The 23,095-nt window shown below is 44.3% G+C and overlaps 2 protein-coding genes across 3 annotated transcripts in view; one reads left to right on the top strand and one right to left on the bottom strand.

Moving 5' to 3' along the window:
• Positions 1-13,547, top strand: part of LOC126984042 (homeobox protein B-H2-like) — a 35,793-nt gene extending 22,246 nt beyond the window's left edge. The window contains exons 2-3 of the mRNA XM_050837404.1: positions 11,679-11,821; positions 12,098-13,547. Coding sequence (XP_050693361.1) covers positions 11,679-11,821; positions 12,098-12,438 — 484 coding nt within the window. The 3' untranslated portion in view covers positions 12,439-13,547. The remainder of the gene's footprint in view (positions 1-11,678; positions 11,822-12,097) is intronic.
• LOC126984040 (uncharacterized) overlaps positions 1-23,095 on the bottom strand; it is a 145,660-nt gene that overhangs the window by 77,564 nt on the left and 45,001 nt on the right. The window lies entirely within an intron of this gene.

Genomic DNA, 23,095 nt, shown 5'->3' with positions numbered 1-23,095 from the left:
AGACACTCGGCGGCCGTGAAATTATATGCCTCGGAAGCCGCCATTACGTAATTACCTTCCTCTGTCCTTCACCCGCCCGGCCGGCGAGGCGAGGCGCCGCGCACCTTCAGGACGATCGTCAATGTCTTCAGGACCGTCTTCAAAGAGTCAACCAATCACTTCATCAATGTAACAAAGTAATGACGAGGAAAACCTTAGTCTAGAAGAAAAAAAAGTTTAGCATTTTCTTTAGTAAATTGTTTCCTCGGTCAACATTATAGATATATTTTCTCTTCGTTCTCTCAGTATTTCGTTTGCGTTCATTTTTCTTTGGCTTCCGATTTTCATAAACATTTCCTCGACGTAACAATATTTTCAACATTATTTACAGACACGCCTTCCATTTACAAGCGTCACAAATTTTAGTCCTCTTTACACTTCCTCTTCGACGGTGACGGAATGACGAGGAAGTAAATGTGACGGAGTGGGCGGAGTGGGAAGGAGTGAACGGGGAGGAGGAGTCGAAGCGAGGAGGATGTCGTGAAACAGACGGGAAACAGGAGTGCGAGGAGGAGGAGGAGAGGAGGAAGAGGAAGAGGGCGATAAGGGAAGAACGGGTTAGTGTAGGCTGGTGGAGGACGAAGAGGACAGAGGAAGTAGAGGAGAAGGAAGAGAAGGAGGGGGAAAGGAGGACAGAGGAGTGTGGGTTGATGAAGGAACAAGACGAAAGAGGATGGAGAAGAGGAAGAAGAAGAGGAGGGGGGTGATAAGAGGAAGAGCAGAGTAGTGTAGGTTGATGTATGAGGAAGGAAGAAGGAGAGGAGAGAGGAGAAGAGCGAGAGAGGGAAAAGAATAGTGTGGGTTGAAGGAGGAGGAAAAAGACAGAGGAAAATGGAAGGAGGAAGAGGAGGAGGAGGAGGAAGAGGAGGGAGGAAAATGACATGAGGGAGAAAAAGGATATCATAGTATTCTGAAGAGGGTTTAAATGGGCCTTGGAGAGTAGAGAAGAGAAGTGGGGAGGAGAGGAGAGAAGAGGAGAGAAGAGGAGAGGAAAAAGATAAATAGGAGAGAAAGAGAGGCTTGAGGAGAGGAGAGGAAAGGAAGAGAAGATAAACAGGAGAAAGAGAGAAAGAGAGGGGGCTTGAAGGGGTGAAGGGAGAGCAAGGGGGTGGGAAGGGGGGCGTGCGTCAGGAGTCAGTTGGATTCGTGATAATTGACGGGCCATAAAGTCTATTCACTCCGGCGCGGCGCCCCCCACGAACTGATTTATTTTGAAATCAAGTATGGTAATCACCGCCGATATTGTTGGTGTAATTGATTGCCGCGCCGCCGGGGGAATTACGTTTTTTTTTATATTTTTTATTATATGTATTTATCCGACGTAACTGTATATGTCATCAGGTCTGTGTATGTGCTCTGTCTGTCTGTCTCTCTCTCTCTCTCTCTCTCTCTCTCTCTCTCTCTTTTTCTTTCTTTCTTTCTGTTCCAGTATCTCAATCTCTTCTTTCGCTGTCTAACTCTGTCTGTCTATCTTTTGTCTGTTTCTCTGTCAGTATGAATATGTCTGTTTGTCTGTGTGTTTGTCTGTCTCATCCAAGTTAGCGTGTTTAAAAGTACTACACAGATAGACTAACTTCATGTTCTGTAATTGATGCGTTTTTAAATAATTACTCTTCTCTTGCTACAACTAAGGAATTCCACCTCATTCATGACCTCGTAGTAATGTTCGTGATTTTAAAAGTCTTACACTACTTTTCTTGACCGTTATATTTGTCTGTTTTTTATTTTTTTTATTTCTTGGTATTTTTTTTTTTCATTGCGCGTGTCAGGACCTGAATGATTACAAAGCCGTTTCATTTCGTGTTTCGAGTTTCGCTTCGTGTGATTTGTTTGTGGTTCCGATACGTGGCCGATAACAGACATGCGAAACTCTACACACACACACACACAGAGGAGAGGAAAAGTGAGGGAGGGGAAAGAGAACGCAAGAAAGAAAAGGAAAAGACAGGAAAGTAAAGGAAATGAAAGGAAAGAAAAAAAAGGAGAGGAAAGGAGAGGTGAGGAAAGGAGGGGAGGGGAAAGGCAAGGAAAGGAACAAAAGGAAAAGAGAGGAAGGTAAAGAAAATGAAAGGAGAAGGAAAAAGAGGATATAAAAAGGGAGAAAAGAATGAAAGAAATGGAGGGAAAAAGCCAGGAAAGTAAAGGAAAAGAAAGGAGAAGGAAAAAGAGGATAGGAAAGGAAAGGAGAAGAGAGGAAAACAAACACACACACACACACACACACACACACACACACACACACACACACACACACACACACACACACACACACACGTATAATCCTAAATCACACATAACAAACTGCTCATGACTTCAACACACTAATGCAAATCTTCTCCACTGTACGTTACTTGTGTAAATTCAACATGTACACACGCACGAAGAGGAGGAGGAGGAGGAGGGGAAGAAGAGAGAAATTGACTGCATGAAAAGAAAGGGGAATGGAATGAAAGAGGGAAGGAAGAGAGATGGTATAAGAGAGACGAAAAGAAGAGAAAGAGAAAGAGGAAGACGAGGAGAAAGAAGGAAGACTGGGAAAATAAGAAGGGAGAAGGGAGATGATATAAAGAAGAGGAAAAGAGGAAGGAGGAGGAAGAGGAGGAGGAAAAAGAGGAAGATCTAGAAAATGAAGAGGAGAAAGTGGCAAAAAGTAGACGAAAAGAGGAAGAGGAGGAGGAAGATGAAGAGAAAGAGAGAAGGAAGACTAAGAAGAAAAGAAGGGAGAGGAAAACAAAACAAAACAATTACAATGAAGTAGATGGTGAAAAGAAGAAAAGAGAAGCATAAAAGCGTGAAATTGGAAGAGAGAAGAGAAAGGGAAGAGAAAGAGAGAGAGGGAGAGAAAGAGGAATGAGAGCAAGTGAAGGAAAGAGAACGATAAGGAGAGGAAGAGAAATGGAAGCAGCTACAGAGAAAAAGAAGAAAAAAGAAAAAAAAAGAGATGGAAAAATGGAATTAATTAGAGAAAAGGATAGAAACAGAGAGAAAGAGGGGGAGAGGAATGGAACCAGGGAGGGAGGGAGAGAAAGAGGGAGAGCGAGAGAGACGTAAGGAAGGCGGTGAACAGATGATAAGGGAGAAAACACACACACACACACACACACACACACACACACACACACACACACACACACCATCAATGCCGTAGAGGTGAAGACGCCATCAATTACACACGGGAAAACAGACCTTAAGACTACCCTACGAATAGCACTGTCTTACCCCCCCCCCCCCCCGATCCTGTATGAGTCTTTGTGTGTATTTCTTTGGGTGTCAGGTTATGTATTGTTGTTATTTGCTTGTTTCATCACCCATAGAATTTGTCCCGCTTCCCCAAACCCGGTCAAAAGGGCACCAAAACAAGGGACTCTCGCCTCTATTGCCGTCTCTTCCTAAGGGTAAAAGTCCCTCGCACGCACCGCCTCCTCCTCCTCCTCCTTCTCCTCCTCCTCGTTCATCAGCTCCCCGAAGTGTGAGGAAGCGAAAATAATCCCTCGGTGTTGTTGGTAATAAGAGTGAAAACTGTGTGAAAGCTGCTAATTTTGGGGGTTTATGTGTCACTGTAGTCTGGCCGTTGTACCCGGGGTGAGGAAGGGTGAGTTTCCTATGTGTGTGTGTGTGTGAGAGAGAGAGAGAGGGCAGGGGGAAGGAAGGGAGGGTAAGGGAAGAGAGGGTAAGAAGGGGTGGAAGAGAGAGGAAGGGAAGGGAAGGAAGGAGGGAAGATAGAGGAGGGAGGCAGAGAGAGAGGAAGGGGAGGGAAGGAAGGAGATATGCAAGGAGACGAAGGAAACGGATGAGGGAGGCAGAGAAGGGAAGAAAAGGAGGAAAGGAGAGAGGGAGGCGGAGAGAAGGGATGGAACGGAGGGGAGGAAGGGGAAGGAAGGGAGAGAGTGGAAGGAGAGCAAAGAGAATAAGGAATAGAAGGGAATGAAGTGAAAGGAATGAAGAAGGGAAGGGAGAGGAAAGAAGGGAAAGACAGGAGAGAAAAAGGAAAGAACAGGACAGGAAGGAAAAAATGTACGAGGTAGAAGGGAAGGAGGGAAGAGATGGAAGGGAAGGAAGGGAAAGGAAAAGGAGAGAAGAGAAGAGGGAATGAAGGAGTGAAGAGACGGAAGGGAAGGAAGGGAGAGAAAAATGAGAGAGAGAAGAGGGAATGAAGGAGGGAAGAGGAAGAGAAAGACAGGAGGGAGGGAGGAAGGTAGAAGTCGCAGGAAGGGAAGGAAAGGAGGGAGGAGAAAGAAGGGCAGACAGGAGGAAGGGAGAAAGGGAGAGAGGGAGGGAGGGAGAGTCGAACGGAGGGACAGTAGAAATCGCTGGTCACGTCTCCATTGAAGGGTCATGTATAGTGGCTGTGATTAATTGTCCTTACAAAGCTTCAATACATTTTAATAAGCATTGCGTTATTACAGACCCCCCCCCCTCTTTCTCCTCTCTCTCCCCCTCTCTCTCCCCCTTCCCTCTCCCTTTCTCCTCTCTCTCAGTGCCTCCCTGACCTGCTGACTTTGGAAGGGAGAGAAAGGAGGGAAGGAAGGAAGGAGGGAGAGAGAAAGGATGAGAGAAAGAGAGGAGGAATATATAAGGAATCAGGAAGAGGGTGAAGGAGAGAGAGAGAGAAAGAAAGAGAGAGAAAGAGAGAGAGAGAGAGAGAGAGAGAGAGAGAGAGAGAGAGAGAGAGAGAGAGAGAGAGAGAGAGAGAGAGAGAGAGAGAGAGAGAGAGAGAGAGAGAGAGAGAGAGAGAGAGAGAGAGAGAGAGAGAGAGAGAGAGAGAGAGAGAGAGAGAGAGAGAGAGAGAGAGAGAGAGAGAGAGAGAGAGAGAGAGAGAGAGAGAGAGAGAGAGAGAGAGAGAGAGAGAGAGAGAGAGAGAGAGAGAGAGAGAGAGAGAGAGAGAGAGAGAGAGAGAGAGAGAGAGAGGAAGGGCAGAATAGAAATAAGGGAGTAAGGGAGAAAGAGAGTAGAAGAGAGAAGGAGGGAGAGAAAGAATGAGGGAGAGGGAGGGAGAGAAAGAATGAGGGAGGGGGAGGGAGAGAAAGAATGAGGGAGGGGGAGGGAGAGAAAAAATGAGGGAGAGGGAGGGAGAGAAAGAATGAGGGAGAGGGAGGGAGAGAAAGAATGAAGGAGAGGGGGAGGGAGAGAAAGAATGAAGAAGAGGGAGGGAGAGAAGAGAGAGGGGGAGGGAGAGAGTAGGAATAAGGGAGAGGGAAAAAAAGTAAAAATATATAATAAATGGAGAGAAAGGGAGAGTAAAAGAGAGGAGGAACGGATAATGAATAGGGAGAGGGAGGGAGAGAGAGAGTATAGGAATGAGGGTAAGAGAGAGAAGGAGAGAAAGAATGCATAATGAAGGGAGGGAAGGGAGAGAAAAAATGGGTGTTATACTGAAGTTATGTCCAGGAATTTAGACAAAGTGAATTAATGACATAATGAAACAAAATTAAAAGGAACTATGACGAAGTATTATTTTCAGAGGAGAGAGAAAAAGAGAGATTTAATTTCTATTTGTTCCTTATGATCATCAACACCTATTCCTTTCTTTCTATTTTTCTTTTTCTCCTCATTCTTTGTCTTTTCTTTGCCCCTCCTATATCCCCTTTTTTTCTGCTTCCTTTTCCTGTTTCCTCAAGCTACTTTTCTTCATTTTCCTCTTCATTTTTCTGTTTTTTCTTTCACTCTTTTTTTTTTTATCATCATCATCATTACCATCATTATCAGTCAACACTTCATCCTCACTATACATTGCTTCATCAGGACACACACACACACACACACACACACACAGAGCCCCCCAACACACACACCACCCTAAACACACACAGAACCAGCCCCCCACCCATAGACCAGCCCCCCATCCCCCCCTCTCTCAACCATCTCAAGGGGGCATCACAGAAGAAGGAAATTGAAAGGTGCTTAGCATCGTATCATCAATAATGCAAACACAGAAGGCGAATCAGACGGGTAAAGGAGCGACTAAGAGTTATGCAAATGACGGTAGCAGTGACTGGCGGAACAGCAAGGTGTGGATAATCGTTTGTTGAGGCGCCTTTCGTAAGCAAATGCCAAAAAAAACAAACAACAACAAAAAACTCGAATTGTCCAGGGAAGGGAAATGAGTGTGATTGTCGTGTACGTGTGCGTGTGTGGGGATGGAGGGGGCTGTGTGTGTGGGGGATGGAAGGGGGTGCTGTGTGTGTAGGGGATGGAAGGGGATGCTGTGTGTGTGGGGGATGGAAGGGGATGCTGTGTGTGTGGGGGATGGAAGGGGGTGCTGTGTGTGTGGGGGATGGAATGGGGTGATGTGTGTGTGGGGATGGGGAGGCTGTGTGTGCAGGGGATGGAAGGGGGTGCTGTGTGTGTAGGGGATGGGGGAGGCTGTGTGTGTGTGGGAGGGAGGGGAGGGGGTGCTGTGTGTGTAGGGGATGGGGGAGGCTGTGTGTGTGTGGGAGGGAGGGGAGGGGGTGCTGTGTGTGTAGGGGATAGGGGAGGCTGTGTGTGTGGGGGGAAGTGTGTGTGTGTGTGTGTGGGGATGATGGGGCTGTGTGTGTGTGTGGGGATGGGGGTGCTGTGTGTAGAGGGGATGAGGGGCTGTGTTTGTGTGTATGTGGGAATGGAAGGGCTGTGTGTGTGTGTGGGAGGGGAGGCTGTGTGTGGGGAGGTGAAAGAGAAGGAATTGGAGTAAGCAGTCATGGAGAAGGAAAAGGAAAGGAAGAAGGAAAGAGTAAGGAAGGTTGGGACTGTGTTCAAATAGAGTCAACATAGATAAAAAAAAAAGGAAAAAATATCATGTTAGAAAACGTGACAAAGACAAGACCACAACGAAACAGAAACACATATATAATTCAACCCAAGAAAAACAAAAACAAACAAACAAACAAAAAAAAAAAACTGGAAACTTCAAGAAAAAAAAAGGAAATCAAGTCTTCAGAATCCAACACGAATCAACTCAAACAAAACAAACAATATATATATATATACATATATAAATATATATATATATATATATATATATATATATATATATATATATATATATATATATATATATATATATATATATATATATATAAAAAAAAATGAAAACATGAACAACAACAACAACAACAACAACAACGATACAAACCAACCAACCAACAAACAAACAAACCCTCAAACCTTAAACAAAAAACACAAGAAAACATCAACAACAAAACAAAAACACAAACTCACACAGACGAACCCTCAATCAAAACACCAAATCTGACTAATGAAGGACCCAAAGTTATGGTGGTGGTGGTGGTGGTAAGAGATGGGAGGAGGGGGGAGGGGGAGGGGTGGTGGTGGTGGTGGAAAAGGGGGTGACCGCTTCCGTGACCTGACCTTCCGCTGCCTGGACTCACCTGGCGGGGCGACTTGAGAGTGGCGTGAGAAAGCCCAATAAAAACAGGTGACTCCCGAAACACACCTGGACCAACACCTGACTGATTGTTCGTGGGAGGTGGAGCGGTGGAGTGAAGGAAAGGGGGTGGAGTGAAGGGGGGAGGGGGAGAAGGATGGGGAGTGTGTATGTGTCGGAGTGGATGTGATGTGGAAAGAAATGGAGATAACTGGCACCTGACTGTTCGTGAGAGGTGGAGTGGTCGAGTGAAGGAAAGAGGATGGGGAGGGGGGTGGAGTGAAGGGGGGAGAGGGAAAAGAAGGGGGAGTGGAGGTGACGGAGTGGATGTGATGTGGAAATAAGTGGAGATACCTGGCACCTGACTGTTCGTGGGAGGTGGAGAGGTGGAGTGAAGGAAAGGGAATGGGGAGGGGAGTGGAGTGAAGTGAGAGGTGGAGAAGAAGGGGGAGTGTGTGTGTCGGAGTGGATGTGAAGCGGGGAGAAGTGGAGGGCTGTGTGGAAGGGAAATGAAGCGGAGTAATGTGAAGGGAAGAGTGGAGTGGTGTGTGTGTGTATGTGTGTGTGTCTGTTTGTATAGGGGAGATGTGGAAATGGGAAGGAGGGAGATAAATGTGAATGTGTGAAGGAAGGAAGGAAGGAAGGAAGGAAGGAGGGAAGGAAAGGGGAGGGAGAGTGTGATGAGTGTGGAGTGGAAGGGAAGAAGAGAGAGAGAGACAGAAGGAAGAAGATTCGTGAACTAAAGAAGGGATAAGATGATAAAGGTAAAAGGGAGAAGATAAAAATAGAGAAGATGCTGTGAAAGAAAGTAGAAAACGTGAATGAACAGATAAAAGAGAAAATTAAAAGAGAAAAGAAGAGAGAATAGAGAAGCTTATGAGTGGGATAATAATTAGGAAAGGTGAATGAACAGGTGAGAAAAAAGAGAAGAGAAGAGAAGAGAAAAGAAGAGAAGATAAGCTTATATTATAGAAGTAGGGTAGGTTACGACAGGACAGGGAAGGGAAGGGAAGGGAAGGGAAGGGAAGGGATTGGACGGGGCAGAATAGCAAGGAAGGCAAGGGTAGAAGAAGGGAGAGGAGGGAGGGGTTGGCAGGGTTTGGCTACTGGACAGGAGGGGGGCGGGGGAAGGGGGGGAGGAGGGGGTGGCTGGCTGGCTTCAGGGGTACAGGATTTGAAAGGGTTAAAATAATAAATTCGGGGCATTGTGAGTCTATAGCAAATTGTTGACTCACGCCCTGTAATGGTGAGGAGGAGGAGGAGGAGGAGGAGGAGGAGGAGGAGGAGGAGGAGGAGGAGGAGGAGGAGGAGCCCATCTGCCCTTCCTTCCATCCTTCCATTTCATCGTTCCATCTTTACATATTTTTTTCTTTCTTATTTGTTTATTCCTCCTTTTCTTCTTTCCATTTGATTCATTCTTTATATTATGTGATTCTCCTCCGCTTGTCTACACCTCCCTTATGTCTCTTTTTCATCTCCGACTCTCCTTCATCCTCTGTTCTGATTCCTTCTTTCTGTGTTCCTGATCCTCCTGCAATCTATATTTTTGTCTCTTCCTTCTTCATTCCTCCTTCTTCCTCTGTTCTGTCTTCTCCTGCGAACCTTCTTTTTCTGCCTTTCTTCATTTCTCAACTTTTCTTCCTCTATCTGTCTTCTGTAAACTCCTTTCTCTGTTCTGCCTTCTCCTGCAAACATTTTTTCCTGTTTTTCTTTCTTCTTCAACTCTTCTTCCTTTATCTGTCTTCTGCAAACATTTTTTTCTACCTCTTCCCTCTGTAACACTTTCTTCCTCTTCTGTCTTCTGCAAACTCTTTTTTTTATCTGTTCCCTCTTCAATTCTCCTTCTTCGTCGTCTTTCCTTCTTTTCTGCAACCCATATTTTCTGCTTTTTCCCTCTGTAACACTTTCTTTCTCTTCTGTCTTCTGGAATTTTTTTTTGTCTGTTCCTTTTTCAATTCTCCTTCTTTCCTTCTTTTCTGCAACCCATTTTTTTCTGCCTCTCTTTCCTCTACAGCTCTCTTTCTCTACACTTTATGCTCCACAAGTCTCTTAAGTAACCCCTAAGACTGTATCCTGAGGGTCCGGCAGTCACTGAGTCCATGACAGTCCACTATGCTCCACAAGTCCCTTTTAGTCTGTCTGGCGTGGGTCCGGGAGTCGATCTGGGTCCCCGGTCGATCGTTTAAACCCTTTTTCCTCCCCGCCGCGACGCCCTTTCAGCGGTCGCGGCGGGGACGCTTCCCTTCCATCGTTTATCACATTCGTTCTGCAACTCGATTTCATGTTTCTCTGTAAGACCGCAAAAGACCGCCCTCTCCGCCGCCGCCGCACTGCTTTCCTCCCTCCCTCCTCCCTTCCTCCTGATTCCCTCCTCCTTCCTTCACCATTCTCCTTTTTCCTCTTCTTCCCCCACAATCTTTCTTTTCTCTCTCCCTCAAGACTCTTTTTCCTCACAATTCTTCTTCCCTCTCTCTCTCCCTCCCTCCTGAGAGGCTTAGATTCCAAACTAACCATTATGTTACGTATTTTTTTCATGGGAACTTATTTAATATACCTTAAAACCTCTTCTTACGATTCAACAAAGACATAGGCAAGAATTGGTTCACCGATAGAGTGGTGGACGAGTGGAACAGGCTTGGGAGCCATGTTGTGGGTGCCACCACCGTAGATACATTCAAGAAGAGGTTAGATAAAGCCATGGATGGTGAGGTAAGGTGGGGTTGAGTGTACAGGAGCTGCCTTGTATAGGCCAACCGGCCTCTTGCAGACTCCTTACGTTCTTATGTTCTTATGTTCTTATCCTCCTTTAAAATTAAACCTGCAACGAAATACACTCAGATCCCAAACCATCCATTACATCTCGCAAGTGTTTTTTCATGGGAACATTCTCTCCTCCTCGGCGCCCATCCCTCGGCCTAGTTCCGTCACCCACAGCGCGACAGAACCGATAATGGTCCTGCCTTTCGTCGCTTCCGTCCGTCCCCCGCCAAGACCCGCCCAGCTGCCTCCTCCCCGCCCAGCCGGCACCCACGACCCTACCACCGCCGCCCCCCATCCATCCCTTTCTGCTTAATGTCCTCGATATTTACCGACTCGAGGGTCGCGAAGTCGTCTGCGCGGAACGTCGTTGATGGGGTGATGTTGATGGGGTGATGGTTATGGTGATGGGGAAGGGGTGAAAGGGGTGGAGGGGGTGTGATATTAAGTGGTTAAGTGGAAGGGTTGATGTTGATGTGGGTGATGGGAGAGATGGTTATGGGGTGGTGGTGATGGTTGGGAAGGGGTGGAGATGTGAGAAGGGTGTGAGGGGATGGTGGGTGATGGGAATATGCTGATGGTGATGTGGAAGAGGTGGAGGTGGTGTGACAAGGGCTGGTGGAGGAAGGGGAGGCAGTAAGAGTGTGTGGATGGGTGGAGAGGAATGGAAGGGAATGAGGGAACGGGAAAATAAGGTTAATAAGTGGTTGAGGAATGTGGAGCAATGTGGTGGTGGTGGTGGTGAGGGTGGTGGTGGTTGGGGTTGTGGTGATGAGGTTAATAGTATTGGTGTTGATGGTGGAGTTGTTACATCTATTACTTTTATCAGTAAGTAGCGGGATTTTTTTTTCATTTTTTTTTTTACGCCCTTGAACTTTCTACTCTGCCGCAAAAAAAAAAAAAAAAAAAAAAATAGCGCACGTGTCGAGGATTTCCCTCACAACGGATTCTACCAATAAACAAATACATTCTCTCATTCTTTGGCTTTCACTATAAAAAAAATTCGCGCGCGCCACAAACGGACCAATGAAGGACTACAGGGCGAGATAGAAAGCTAGAGATCTCGTGCTAGCGGGCTCTATTATTTTTGTTTTTCTTTTGTTTTTACCCTTGAGCTGCTTCCTTCACTGCAAAAAAAAGATAGATAGATGGAGAGTAAGACATTGGGGTGCTTCAAGGTGTCTTTCCTCAAGTGTCCAAAGAAAGTAACGTCCCTCTTCCCAACAGAGCCAAGTGGAAGATAGATAGATAAATATGGACAGATAGATATGGATAGACAGATAGATAGAGAGAGAGAGAATAAAAACTTGGGGTGCCTCGGGGTGTCTTTCCTCAAGTGTCCAAAGAAAGTAACGTCCCTCTTCCCGACAGAACCAAGTGGAAGGTAGATAGATATGGATAGACAGATAGATATGGACAAATAGATAGATATGGATAAATAGACAGAGTAAGAGCTTGGGGTGCCTCGGTGTGTTTTTCCTCAAGTGTCCAAAGAAAGTAACGTCCCTCTTCCCGACAGAACCAAGTGGAAGCGACAAACAGCGGTGGGTCTCGAACTGCTGACGGAGGCCGGGAACTACGCGGCGCTGCAGAGGCTATACGCTCACTCCTACTGGCCCTCCGCCCCCGCCCTGGCCCAGCTGACTCCCTCACTCCCTGCAGGTACGCCCCCCTTACCCCCTCACCTCCTACCCCCATCTTCCCTGACGAAAAAATGCAGTAAAAATTAGCGGCCATTGTTTTATACAGTGCCGGGCGTGATTTAACTCGCTCCGGCACTTTAGATTTGTAATTTGTGTAATTTTCCTTCACTAACTACGCGGAAATTACGTTCTGCGCCGGCGATTTGTCCCTTTGATTCCAAGTCCCCGGCGCCTCCCTGCATGCCCTAAGGAGCCTCACGTGCCGCCCGTCCGACCTTCCATCACTCTTCCGCAGGTCTCGAGGCTTACTACAGACAGGCGGTGGCGGCCCTCAGCCAGCGACCCCCCACCGCAGCCCCTCCAAGACCCTTCCTCCCCGCCGCCCTCACCCAGGCCTCCCCTCTCTCCCCTCTCTCTCAGCCCCTGTCCTCACTCTCCCAGGCGCAACTCTCCTCGCTCTCCTCACACTACTACTCGACTCTCTCCTCCTTGTCCTCCTCCACGGGGTCCTCGCTGAGTCCCCGGGGTGCCCAGTCGCCTCCCGCCCCGGCCACGTCACCGACAAGGTCTTCCGCCCACACGCCGCCCAGCCCGCCCTCGCCCCCCGCCCACCACGACCAGACGCAGGAGCCGTGAGGGGGAAGGTGTTGGCCAAAAGTACACCCTTGCGGTTTGTTCCTCCGCCTCACTCTAAGTTATTGGGAGTCTTTGCGGTCGTTGCGGTCAATCCGTGGCCTCTGTGACCCGCCTGTGTACCCTCTATGGCAACCTGACCCTCGGTGACTCTTCTGAAGGTCAAGGGTGTTCGTCAGACTCACCCTAAGGTACTATGACTCTTTGTGACCCTCCTGAGTACTCTTTGCGGTGACCTGACCCTCCAGTGACAATGAAAAATAACTCACGGTGCAGCCTCAGAAAGCGGCACACCTTCACTTAAGACTTGAGGTGACAAAAGTGTTTCTCAATGGACGGACGTGAGGCAGTGAAGTGATGATCTTGTCCTGCCCCTGATCATGTCCTTGTCCTATCAGAAGCTCCATCAAGTGACATGGCGCTGAGATCAGGCTAGGTCACGTCAAGAGGGGTCAAATGTGTCCAGACCTCAAGTGAAGACATTGCTGAACTTGACCTATGACGCGCCCTGCAATATCAGTACCAGGTCAGGTCGGGTCACGTCTAGAAGGGTCATGTGTGTGAACTCCATGAAAATATTACTGATTATATAAACACAAACCGGGCACATGAATGATCTATATAGTCTGTTCACGTTAACCTTGGAAATAAGCCCCTCCCCTTTCTCATTAAACTCATATAATTGGTCGGTCCTCACGCAAGCCACGCCCACTATCCAAATTAGGCTGCACGTGATAGATGAATGCTGGGAAAGTTAGGAAATACCTCTCCCCTTTTCTCATTGGTCAGTTCTCATGCAAACCACGCCCACTCTCAACTCAGGCTGCGTGTGATTGGTGGGTGCTGGGTAAAAGTTAAATCCCAGGGTTAGAATGGGCGGGGCTTACCTTCGATGCTAACGTGAACAGGGAATGTGTGAGTCTTTGCAGAAGTTGAAGTCTTTTAAGAAGTATAAAGAGAAAAATGAGATGGACGGAAAGTGCTATACAGATCATTGTTATTGAGAGTTAGTTTTTATTGTAGAAGATACTGAATAAAACTGTCTACCTGTCTATATATACCTGGGAGCGAGCGAGAGAGAGAGAGAGAGAGAGAGAGAGAGAGAGAGAGAGAGAGAGAGAGAGAGAGAGAGAGAGAGAGAGAGAGAGAGAGAGAGAGAGAGAGAGAGAGAGAGAGAGAGAGAGAGAGAGAGAGAGAGAGAGAGAAACCTGTACATAAAGCAACTATAACTAGACTGTCCACTGTATAAAAAAAGGATGTAGTTAGTTACCTGGTGTCTCGGCAATAAGAAGTAATCACTATGCATGTACAGGTAAGCACAGGTGCAGATCCCTAATGAATGGTGGAGAGCCTCGTTGCACCTGTCACCCTCACTCACGTCAAGGTAGTTAGAGGTTATGTGTTGTACCTGTGTGTGTGAGTGAAAGTGAGAGAGAGAGAGAGAGAGAGAGAGAGAGAGAGAGAGAGAGAGAGAGAGAGAGAGAGAGAGAGAGAGAGAGAGAGAGAGAGAGAGAGAGAGAGAGAGAGAGAGAGAGAGAGAGAGAGAGAGAGAGAGAGAGAGAGAGAGAGAGAGAGAGAGAGAGAGAGAGAGCACCTTGTATATATATATTATGAAGTTTAATTAAATACACTCACAATGACGTAAACAGACTTTGATTAACCTTCAATTTTATTCTTTCATTAATTCCTCATTCCAAGAAAAGAGAAAATGCCAAAGTCTACATAATTACAACACACACACACACACACACACACACACACACACACACACACACACACACACACACACACACACACACAGAAAGCACTACTCTTTATGTCAAACCTTACCACAAATCACCACCACCACCACCACCGCAATCACCACCTCAACAGAACGGGGCCAGAAGGACACCTCGGCTATCCATCACTAGTCATTACCAGTCCCAGAACACTTAGGCGCTGACGAATGGCCAATCAGGAACGATTCTCCGCCACCGCAAAACGCTCGATGAGAAGATAAGGCGTACCATTTCGCGGATGACATCTGGTTGAGTGGTAGTGATAGTGGTGGTGATGGTGGTGGTGAAGATGGTTGCGAGGAGAAAGATAAGTGTGAAAGGTGTGAAAATTGGTGTTGCAAAATAAGATCGTATAGATAAACGGGAAGAAGGAAGACAATGAAAGGGAATGGATGTAAAATTAGGTTGAAAGATCGTAAAGGAAGTAGAGAAGTAAAGTATTGGTGGTTGTTAGGGGGGGGGGGGAGGAGGAAGGTGTAAAGAATGCTAAGAGTGAGATAGTGGGGAGAGAGATAGGATCGTGTAGATGGAAGATGGAAGAAAATAAAGGGGAATTGAGATGAGATGTAGAAAAAAATAGGTTGATGGTGGTGATGATGGTTGTGGTGAAGGAAATAGGTGGGAAAGGTGTTAAAATCGGCGAGACTGTGGCGGTGGAGAAAGATAAAATCGTAGAGACAGAAGGAAGATAGAAGAGAAAGAAGAAGCAAAATAAAAAAAAAAGATTGAAGGGTAGTGAAGGAAGGTGTGGGAATGCAGTAGTAGTAGTGGTGTTAGAGGAGGAAAGGAAGATAATTTAACTGGAACGATGGAAGAAAATGAAGGGAATTGGAAAAGCGATAAAAGAAGGTTGAATTTAAATGTAGATGAATTGAGTGGAGGATGGTTAGGTTAGATTAGGTTAGGTTAGGTTAGGTTAGGTGAGAGGAAGAAATGGAGGAAAGGAAAACACTAATGCGGGTAACAGGAGTGAGAAGGGAGAAAGAATGAGGTCGGGGAAAAGGATGGGAAGGGAAATATGAGAGAAATGAAAGGAGGAAAGGACAGATAAACATTAATTCTGGTAGTAAGACTGTAATGGGGGGGGGGGGGGGGAAGGCATTGGGGAAGGAAAAATTAAAGGGGAAAATGACAATAAATGAATGAAAATGAAAATGAAATGAAAGTGAAGTGAAAATTACAGGGAAAAATGAAAAGAATGGGAGAAATAAGGAAAACATTGATAGAGAAGCAGGAGTCTGATGAGGAAAGGAAGAGATTGGGAAAGGGTGGAAGAGAGAGAGAGAGAGAGAGAGAGAGAGAGAGAGAGAGAGAGAGAGAGAGAGAGAGAGAGAGAGAGAGAGAGAGAGAGAGAGAGAGAGAGAGAGAGAGAGAGAGAGAGAGAGAGAGAGAGAAATGGGTGGTGGAGGAAAAAAGGGGGGGGGGGTAGGGGAGGAGGAATGCGTAGGTGTGTGTGGAAAATGCAAAATGAGCCTTACGCATTTTAATTATTCTATTCCCTTCTTTATTACTGCATTTCAGCTTTTCTTTCTTTCTTCCTTTATATAACTCTCTCTCTCTCTCTCTCTCTCTCTCTCTCTCTCTCTCTCTCTCTCTCTCAGTAAAGGGAGGAAGGGAGAGGAAAGAGAGAGAGAGAGAGAGGCAATTTCAGTGAGTGGGTTTCCTCCTCCAAGAATTCCCCTCAAGTTAACGTGCTCTGTAATGTCTTAAGCCTCCATATTGTCCAAACTGCCGGGTAATTAATGATGGCTGGCAATTAGCGTTCGTTGGCAATGAGGCGGAGCGAGGGTCATTAAGCTCCCGCGTTCGAGCCCCCGCGCCCGACCCTGACTTCGGCTTCCCATCGACTTGGACTTCCTCGCGTGTTCGGTCTCAGTGGTGTCTCTTCGCCTTGTGTGTGTGTGTGTGTTTGCTTTGTGTTTTGGGTGTTATTCTGATGTTTGGGTGTGTCAGGTGAAGGGGAGGTGATTAGAAGGTGAGTGGTGTCCGTGGGCGTGTCCGTAACTCGTCTTTTGTGGTGGTAATGGCGGAGATGGCGGCGGCGGTGATGGTGGTGGTGGTGGTGGAGGAGAGTGATATGGGGACTGTAGTTGTTAAATACCACGAGAGAAAGAGAAAAAAGAGCGAGAGCGAGAGAGAGAGAGAGAGAGAGAGAGAGAGAGAGAGAGAGAGAGAGAGAGAGAGAGAGAGAGAGAGAGAGAGAGAGAGAGAGAGAGAGAGAGAGAGAGAGAACATAAGAATGAACATAAGAACGTAAGGAGTCTGCAAGAGGCCGGTTGGCCTATACAAGGCAGCTCCTGTACACTCAACCCCACCTTACCTCACCATCCATGGCTTTATCTAACCTCTTCTTGAATGTATCTACGGTATTGGCACCCACAACATGGCTCCCAAGCCTGGTCCATTCTTCTACCACTCTATTGGTGAACCAATTCTTACCTATGTCTTTGTTGAATCTGAATTTGTCTAACTTAAAACCATTGCTACACGTCCTACCTGGCTCTTTTACTATCAAAATCTTATTGACATCCCCTTTATTAAAGCCCTTCATCCATTTATTGACTTCGATCAGTCTCCTCGCAACCTTCGCCTTTCTAGAGAGTGTAGATTTAAATGCTTCAGCCTGTCTTTATAAGGCAAGTTTCTCACCCCCTGAATCATCTTTGTCATCCTCCTCAGGACAGATTCTAATATCTTGATATTCATTCTATAGTAGGGGGACCAGAACTGAACTGCATAATCGAGATTAGGTCTAACTAGTGCTAAGTAAAGTTTGAGGATGACTTCAGCGCTCCTATTGCTTACGCTTCTTGAGATGAAACCAAGTACTCTGCCCGATTTTTAGCCTGAATGCATTGAGCCCTAGGACGGAGGTCAGCGCTCACTAGTACTCCTAAGTCAGAGTCATAAATTAGCTAACCACCACCACCACCACCATCACCATCACCACCACCACCACCACTACCACCACCACCACTACTATCATCACCACCCCTACCACCTCCACCACCACCACCACCACCTCCACCACAACCATCACCACCACCACCTCCACCACCACCACCACAACCACCTCCACCACCACAACAACCTCCACCACCACAATCCATCTTTTCCACCGTATCATCACCACCTCATCACCACCACCACCACATCAGTACCACCACTTCATCACACCTTACAAACACTTCCCCCAACACTAAATAAAGAGCAATCATCACACACACACACACACACACACACACACACACACACACACACACACACACACACAGTCACCTGAACTACATTCCTCGTATAGCGTGAGTCGTACAAGTTTACAAACCACACACAAAAAGAAAACGATAAAGAAAAACACCTCAAGATAAATAAGAACTAAACGTGACTGAGGATGAGAAGGGAGGAAGAGAAGATACAATACCCAGAAAAAAAAGGAACCTGTACAAAACACGTCCTGGGAATCACCTGTTATCGTACACCTGCCTTACCGTCCACCTGCAGAGCCTCAATCAAGACTAAAGAAAGTGCGTGAACAAGAAAGAAAAAAAGTAAAAGTGGAACAGTAAATAAATCTCTAAAGACAACCACCTGTTATCATTCTCCCTCACCTGTTATTAGAGTCCTTCCTCACCTGTAAAGCGCCAATCAAGCACACAGGTAAAGGTATCGACAGGTGTTCGCCAGGTGCTTCAGATTCCAGGCTATACGTGAAGCACTTCCACCAACAGCCAATTACTTTTTATTTATTTTTATTTTTTTACAGTAATGGAAATAGCTCAAGGGGAAAAATAAAAAAAAACAAAATGGAAGTAAGAAAACAAAAAAGCCCACAACAAAAACAGAAAAGACATCAACCAAAAAAACAAAAGAGCAACAAAAACAGAAAAGACATCAACCAAAAAAACAAAAGAGCAACAAAAACAGAAAAGACCAACAAAAACAAAAACAAAAAAAGAGCAACAAAAACACAAAAACCCGCAACAAAAAACACAAAAAAGGCAGCATTATATATATATTTTTTACAGTAACGGAAGTAGCTTATGGGCAATAAAAAAAGAAAAGAAAAAATGAAAAGAAAGAAAAGGAAAAAAAAAGAAAAAAATAAGAAGAAACCCACTGAGAGCTGCTCCTGTAAAAAAAAGAAAAAAAGAAAAAAAGACAGTACTTAACGGTCAAAGGGGAGGGTCAGTTTCAGGAGGCAATGGTGTAGTGACTGAGGAATACTCACCGCACACGCTTCCATTAATTACTCAAGGAAATAATGATGGTTAATGACGGTAAGTTTTCATATTCGCATTCGGGGCATCATTATCTATGTTTTTTGTTTTCTTTAGGTATCATGGAGAGAAGAAAATGGAAACTGGTACTGAAATAATTGCAGTATACGCTTCCAATAATTACTCAAGGAAATAATGATGGTAAGGTTTCATATTCGCGTTCGGGGCATCAATATCTTTTTTTCTGTTTTCTTTACGTATCATGGAGAAGAAAACGCAAACTAGCCCTGAAATAATCTCAATGTGACCTCTCTTTTGGCCACTCTATAATCTTTTAGGAGCAGCAAGTAGCGGGCTTTGTTTTTCATTAGTTTTTTCTTGAGCTGTCTCCTTTGCTGTAAAAAAAATATATATACGCTTTCATTTAATACTTAAGGAAATAATGATGGGGAGTTTCTATATTCGCGTTTGAGTGTTATTATTCTTTTTTTTACTTTTCAGGTATCAGGTATGAGGAGAAGAAAACACAATCTATAACTGAAATAATCGTCAAATACGCTTTTATCAATTACTAAAGGAAATGATAAATAGGTTAGTTCTGTGTTCGCGTTTGTGGTGTAATTTTCTTCTTTTAATTTTCTTCTTTAGTTGTCATGAGGAGAAGAAAACACAAACTATAACTGAAATAATCGTCAAATACGCTTTTATCAATTACTAAGGGAAACGATAAATAAGTTAGTTCTGTGTTCGCGTAGTGGTGTAATTTTCTTCTTTTAATTTTCTTCTCTAGTTATCATGAGGAGAAGAAAACACAAACTATAACTGAAATAATCGTCAAATACGCTTTTATCAATTACTAAAGGAAATGATAAGTAAGTTAGTTCTGTGTCCGCGTTTGTGGTGTAATTTTCTTCTTTTAATTTTCTTCTTTAGTTATCATGAGGAGAAGAAAACACAAACTATAACTGAAATAATCGTCAAATACGCTTTTATCAATTACTAAAGGAAATGATAAATAGGTTAGTTCTGTGTCCGCGTTTGTGGTGTAATTTTCTTCTTTTAATTTTCTTCTTTAGTTATCATGAGGAGAAGAAAACACAAACTAAAACTGAAATAATCGTCAAATACGCTTTTATCAATTACTAAAGGAAACGATAAATAGGTTAGTTCTGTGTCCGCGTGTGTGGTGTAATTTTCTTCTTTTAATTTTCTTCTTTAATTATCATGAGGAGAAGAAAACACAATCTATAACTGAAATAATCGTCAAATACGCTTTTATCAATTACTAAAGGAAACGATAAATAAGTTAGTTCTGTGTTCGCGTTTGTGGTGTAATTTTCTTCTTTTAATTTTCTTCTTTAGTTATCATGAGGAGAAGAAAACACAATCTATAACTGAAATAATCGTCAAATACGCTTTTATCAATTACTAAAGGAAACGATAAATAAGTTAGTTCTGTGTTCGCGTTTGTGGTGTAATTTTCTTCTTTTAATTTTCTTCTTTAGTTATCATGAGGAGAAGAAAACACAAACTATAACTGAAATAATCGTCAAATACGCTTTTATCAATTACTAAAGGAAATGATAAATAAGTTAGTTCTGTGTTCGCGTTTGTGGTGTAATTTTCTTCTTTTAATTTTCTTCTTTAGTTGTCATGGGAAGAAGAAAGCGCAAACTGGTACTGAAATAATTATCGTAAACGCCTTCATCAATTACTCAAGGAAATAACATATAGGTTCGTTCTATATTCGCGTTTATGGTATAATTTTCTTTTCCGTTTTCTTCTTTAGTTATCATGGGAAGAAGAAACGCAAACTTGTACTGAAATAATCGTCACACACCCTTTCATTACTCATTTAAGGAAACAATTACCGTGAGTTCTCGTGTTTAAAGCCTATTTTTCTTAGTGTCTTTATTCCTACGCCTTTTTACACCCGAGGTCGTAGTCAAGAGCAACAACAACAACAAACAAAAGAGAGAAAAAAAAAACGCCGAAATTATAGAGAATTCGAATCAACTTGTTCAAAAACGGTTCCACGGGTGTTTTGATTCTCCTTTTTTTACTTTTACTGTACAGGAAGACGCTAAACGCTAAACAACAACAAAACAAACAAACAAACCCGGTAACCACTGCACCGATAAAAGAGTAAACAAGTAAACAGTAGCGAGTGTCCTGCAGAGAGGGGTCAGTTTCGGATGTAAAGGCGTTCCGATTCTCCCTGTTCTCGCTGCCACGGTGTAAGAAGGATGTGCGCCGGGCATGCAATATTCGTCCTCAGCGCTGTCATGTACCACTCGAGCGGCGTTTATGCACAATTTTCACGTTCTAGTTTCTTCCGTTCTCTGGAGTACTGTAGAACGCGCGCGGGCCGTGAGCTGAGCACCCGCGCGCCGTAAACGATTCTCTTCACGATTCAGGAACGGAGTCATTCATTATTTTTGAGTTCGTGTTGGCGGCGTCCCTTCGTCCATTATCCACGACGGGAGAAGACGGTGCATGATGAGATATGTTTGTCTTTCAAGTTTTCGTAGCATTTTTTTTAATTCGCCTGGCTCTCCATGCATTCTCCTGTTTCAAAATTCATCTTTCTTTTATGTATTTTATTCATGTACTTTTTATTTATTACTGTACTTTGCTTTCCTCATGTTCATTTACTTCCATACCTCCTTTTTCTGTTTTTGATTAGTCTTTCGTTACTCTTTATTTTCAGAGCGAATGCAAACAAACAGCGTCTCAGTTTGTAATTCATGTCTTTCGTTAATCTTTATTTTCAGAGCGAATGCAAACAAACAGCGTCTCAGTTTGCAATTCATGTCTTTCGTTTTTATTTATTTTCAGAGCGAATGCAAACAAACAGCGTCTCAGTTTGTAATTCATGTCTTTCGTTACTCTTTATTTTCAGAGCGAATGCAAACAAACAGCGTCTCAGTGCACAACGAAATAAATAAACAAATAAGACTAACCATATTTTGAACGGTATAATTCGGGTGTCTACGTATATAATAATAAATCCTGATCTTTTTATGAACTTCTATATTTGGGTCCACTTTTTTATGAACCCAGAAAAAAAGAAAATTAAAAGCAACAGGACATTCACACAAACACACACACACACGCCGGGGCCGAGTTGACACGTGCTACCGGAATCTCTTTTTTGATGCTCCGTTGTCCTGCCAATACTGTTACAACTTTGATCAGAACACATGCCTCCTCTCTCTCTCTCTCCCCACAACCGTATTCAATATGTCCTTGCGACAAGGCATCGTCCCTTCAGATTGGAAAAAGGCTAACGTGACACCGATTTTCAAGAAAGGAGACAAAAAAGTACCAGGTAATTACAGGCCCATTAGTCTAACTTCGGTTGTAGGTAAGCTACTTGAGGGCATAATTAGAGACAAAATTGTGAGTTACCTTGAAAGCCACTCATTGATTGGGGACTCACAACATGGCTTCCGAAACAAAAGATCCTGCCTATCAAACCTATTAACCTTTTATAACGACCTCTTCACTGTTTATGACGAAACCAAATCACTGGACGTAGTCTATCTTGATTTCCAGAAAGCGTTTGATAAAGTCCCGCATCATAAATTACTTTACAAATTAAAGCAAATAGGTATTGACGGTCAAGTAAACCAATGGATCGCGAATTGGTTGAGCAACAGACAACAAAGAGTAGTGATTGACGGATTTAACTCAGAGGGCGCCTGTCACTAGTGGCGTCCTCAGGGCTCGGTCCTGGCCCAGTGCTCTTCATTATTTACATCAACGACGTGGATGTTGGACTCAATAACCGCATTAGTAAATTTGCAGACGACACAAAGATTGGTAACTCGGTTCTCACTGACGAAGACAGGCAGAGCCTCCAAGAGGATTTGCACAAAATTTCAGCTTGGTCGGATAGATGGGAGATGCCCTTTAACGTAGACAAGTGCCAGGTCCTTCAAGTTGGAACGAGGAATAAGAAGTTCGAATACGAAATGCGCGGCGTTAAACTCAAAGCGTTCAATGCGTCAAAGACTTGGGGTCAAAATCGCGTCAAACCTCAAATTCTCACAGCAATGCATCGAAGCTGAAAATACAGCGAACAGAATGTTTGTCTTCATTAAAAGAATCTTTGTATTCTTGAATATAGATGTAATAATACTCCTGCTCTACAACAGTTTAGTCAGACCCCACTTGGAATATGCGGTACAGTTTTGGTCCCCACCATGCAAAGGATATTGCTAAATTAGAAGGTGTTCAGCGTCGGCAACGAAAATGATCCCTTCCTTGCGCAACAAATCCTACGAAGAAAGGCTTTCTATCCTTAACATGTTCTCTCTTGAGAAACGTCGCCTGAGGAAAATTGATCGAATGTTTTAAAATACTTAATGGTTTCACGAATGTAGACAGATCAACATTGTTTATGATCGATGACAGTCTGCGCACGAGGAACAATGGCGTAAAACTCAGATGTAGACAAGTAAATTCAGATTGCACCAAATTTTTCTTCACCAACGTTGTAGTGCGAGAATGGAATAAGCTTCCACCATCAGTGGTCCAGTGTAACACGATTGACTCCTTCAAAAATAAGCTCGACCGTCACTTCCTTCAACTTAATATCAACTAGAGCAGAAATGCAACGTTTTGGAGTCTTCTGATTAATGTAAAATCACTTAGGTT

The sequence above is a fragment of the Eriocheir sinensis genome, chromosome 55 (genome assembly GCF_024679095.1).
Source record: "Eriocheir sinensis breed Jianghai 21 chromosome 55, ASM2467909v1, whole genome shotgun sequence".
NCBI classification, from domain to species: domain Eukaryota; kingdom Metazoa; phylum Arthropoda; class Malacostraca; order Decapoda; family Varunidae; genus Eriocheir; species Eriocheir sinensis.
Note: the sequence above shows the minus strand (reverse complement) of the source record. Positions and strands in the feature narration are given on the sequence as shown.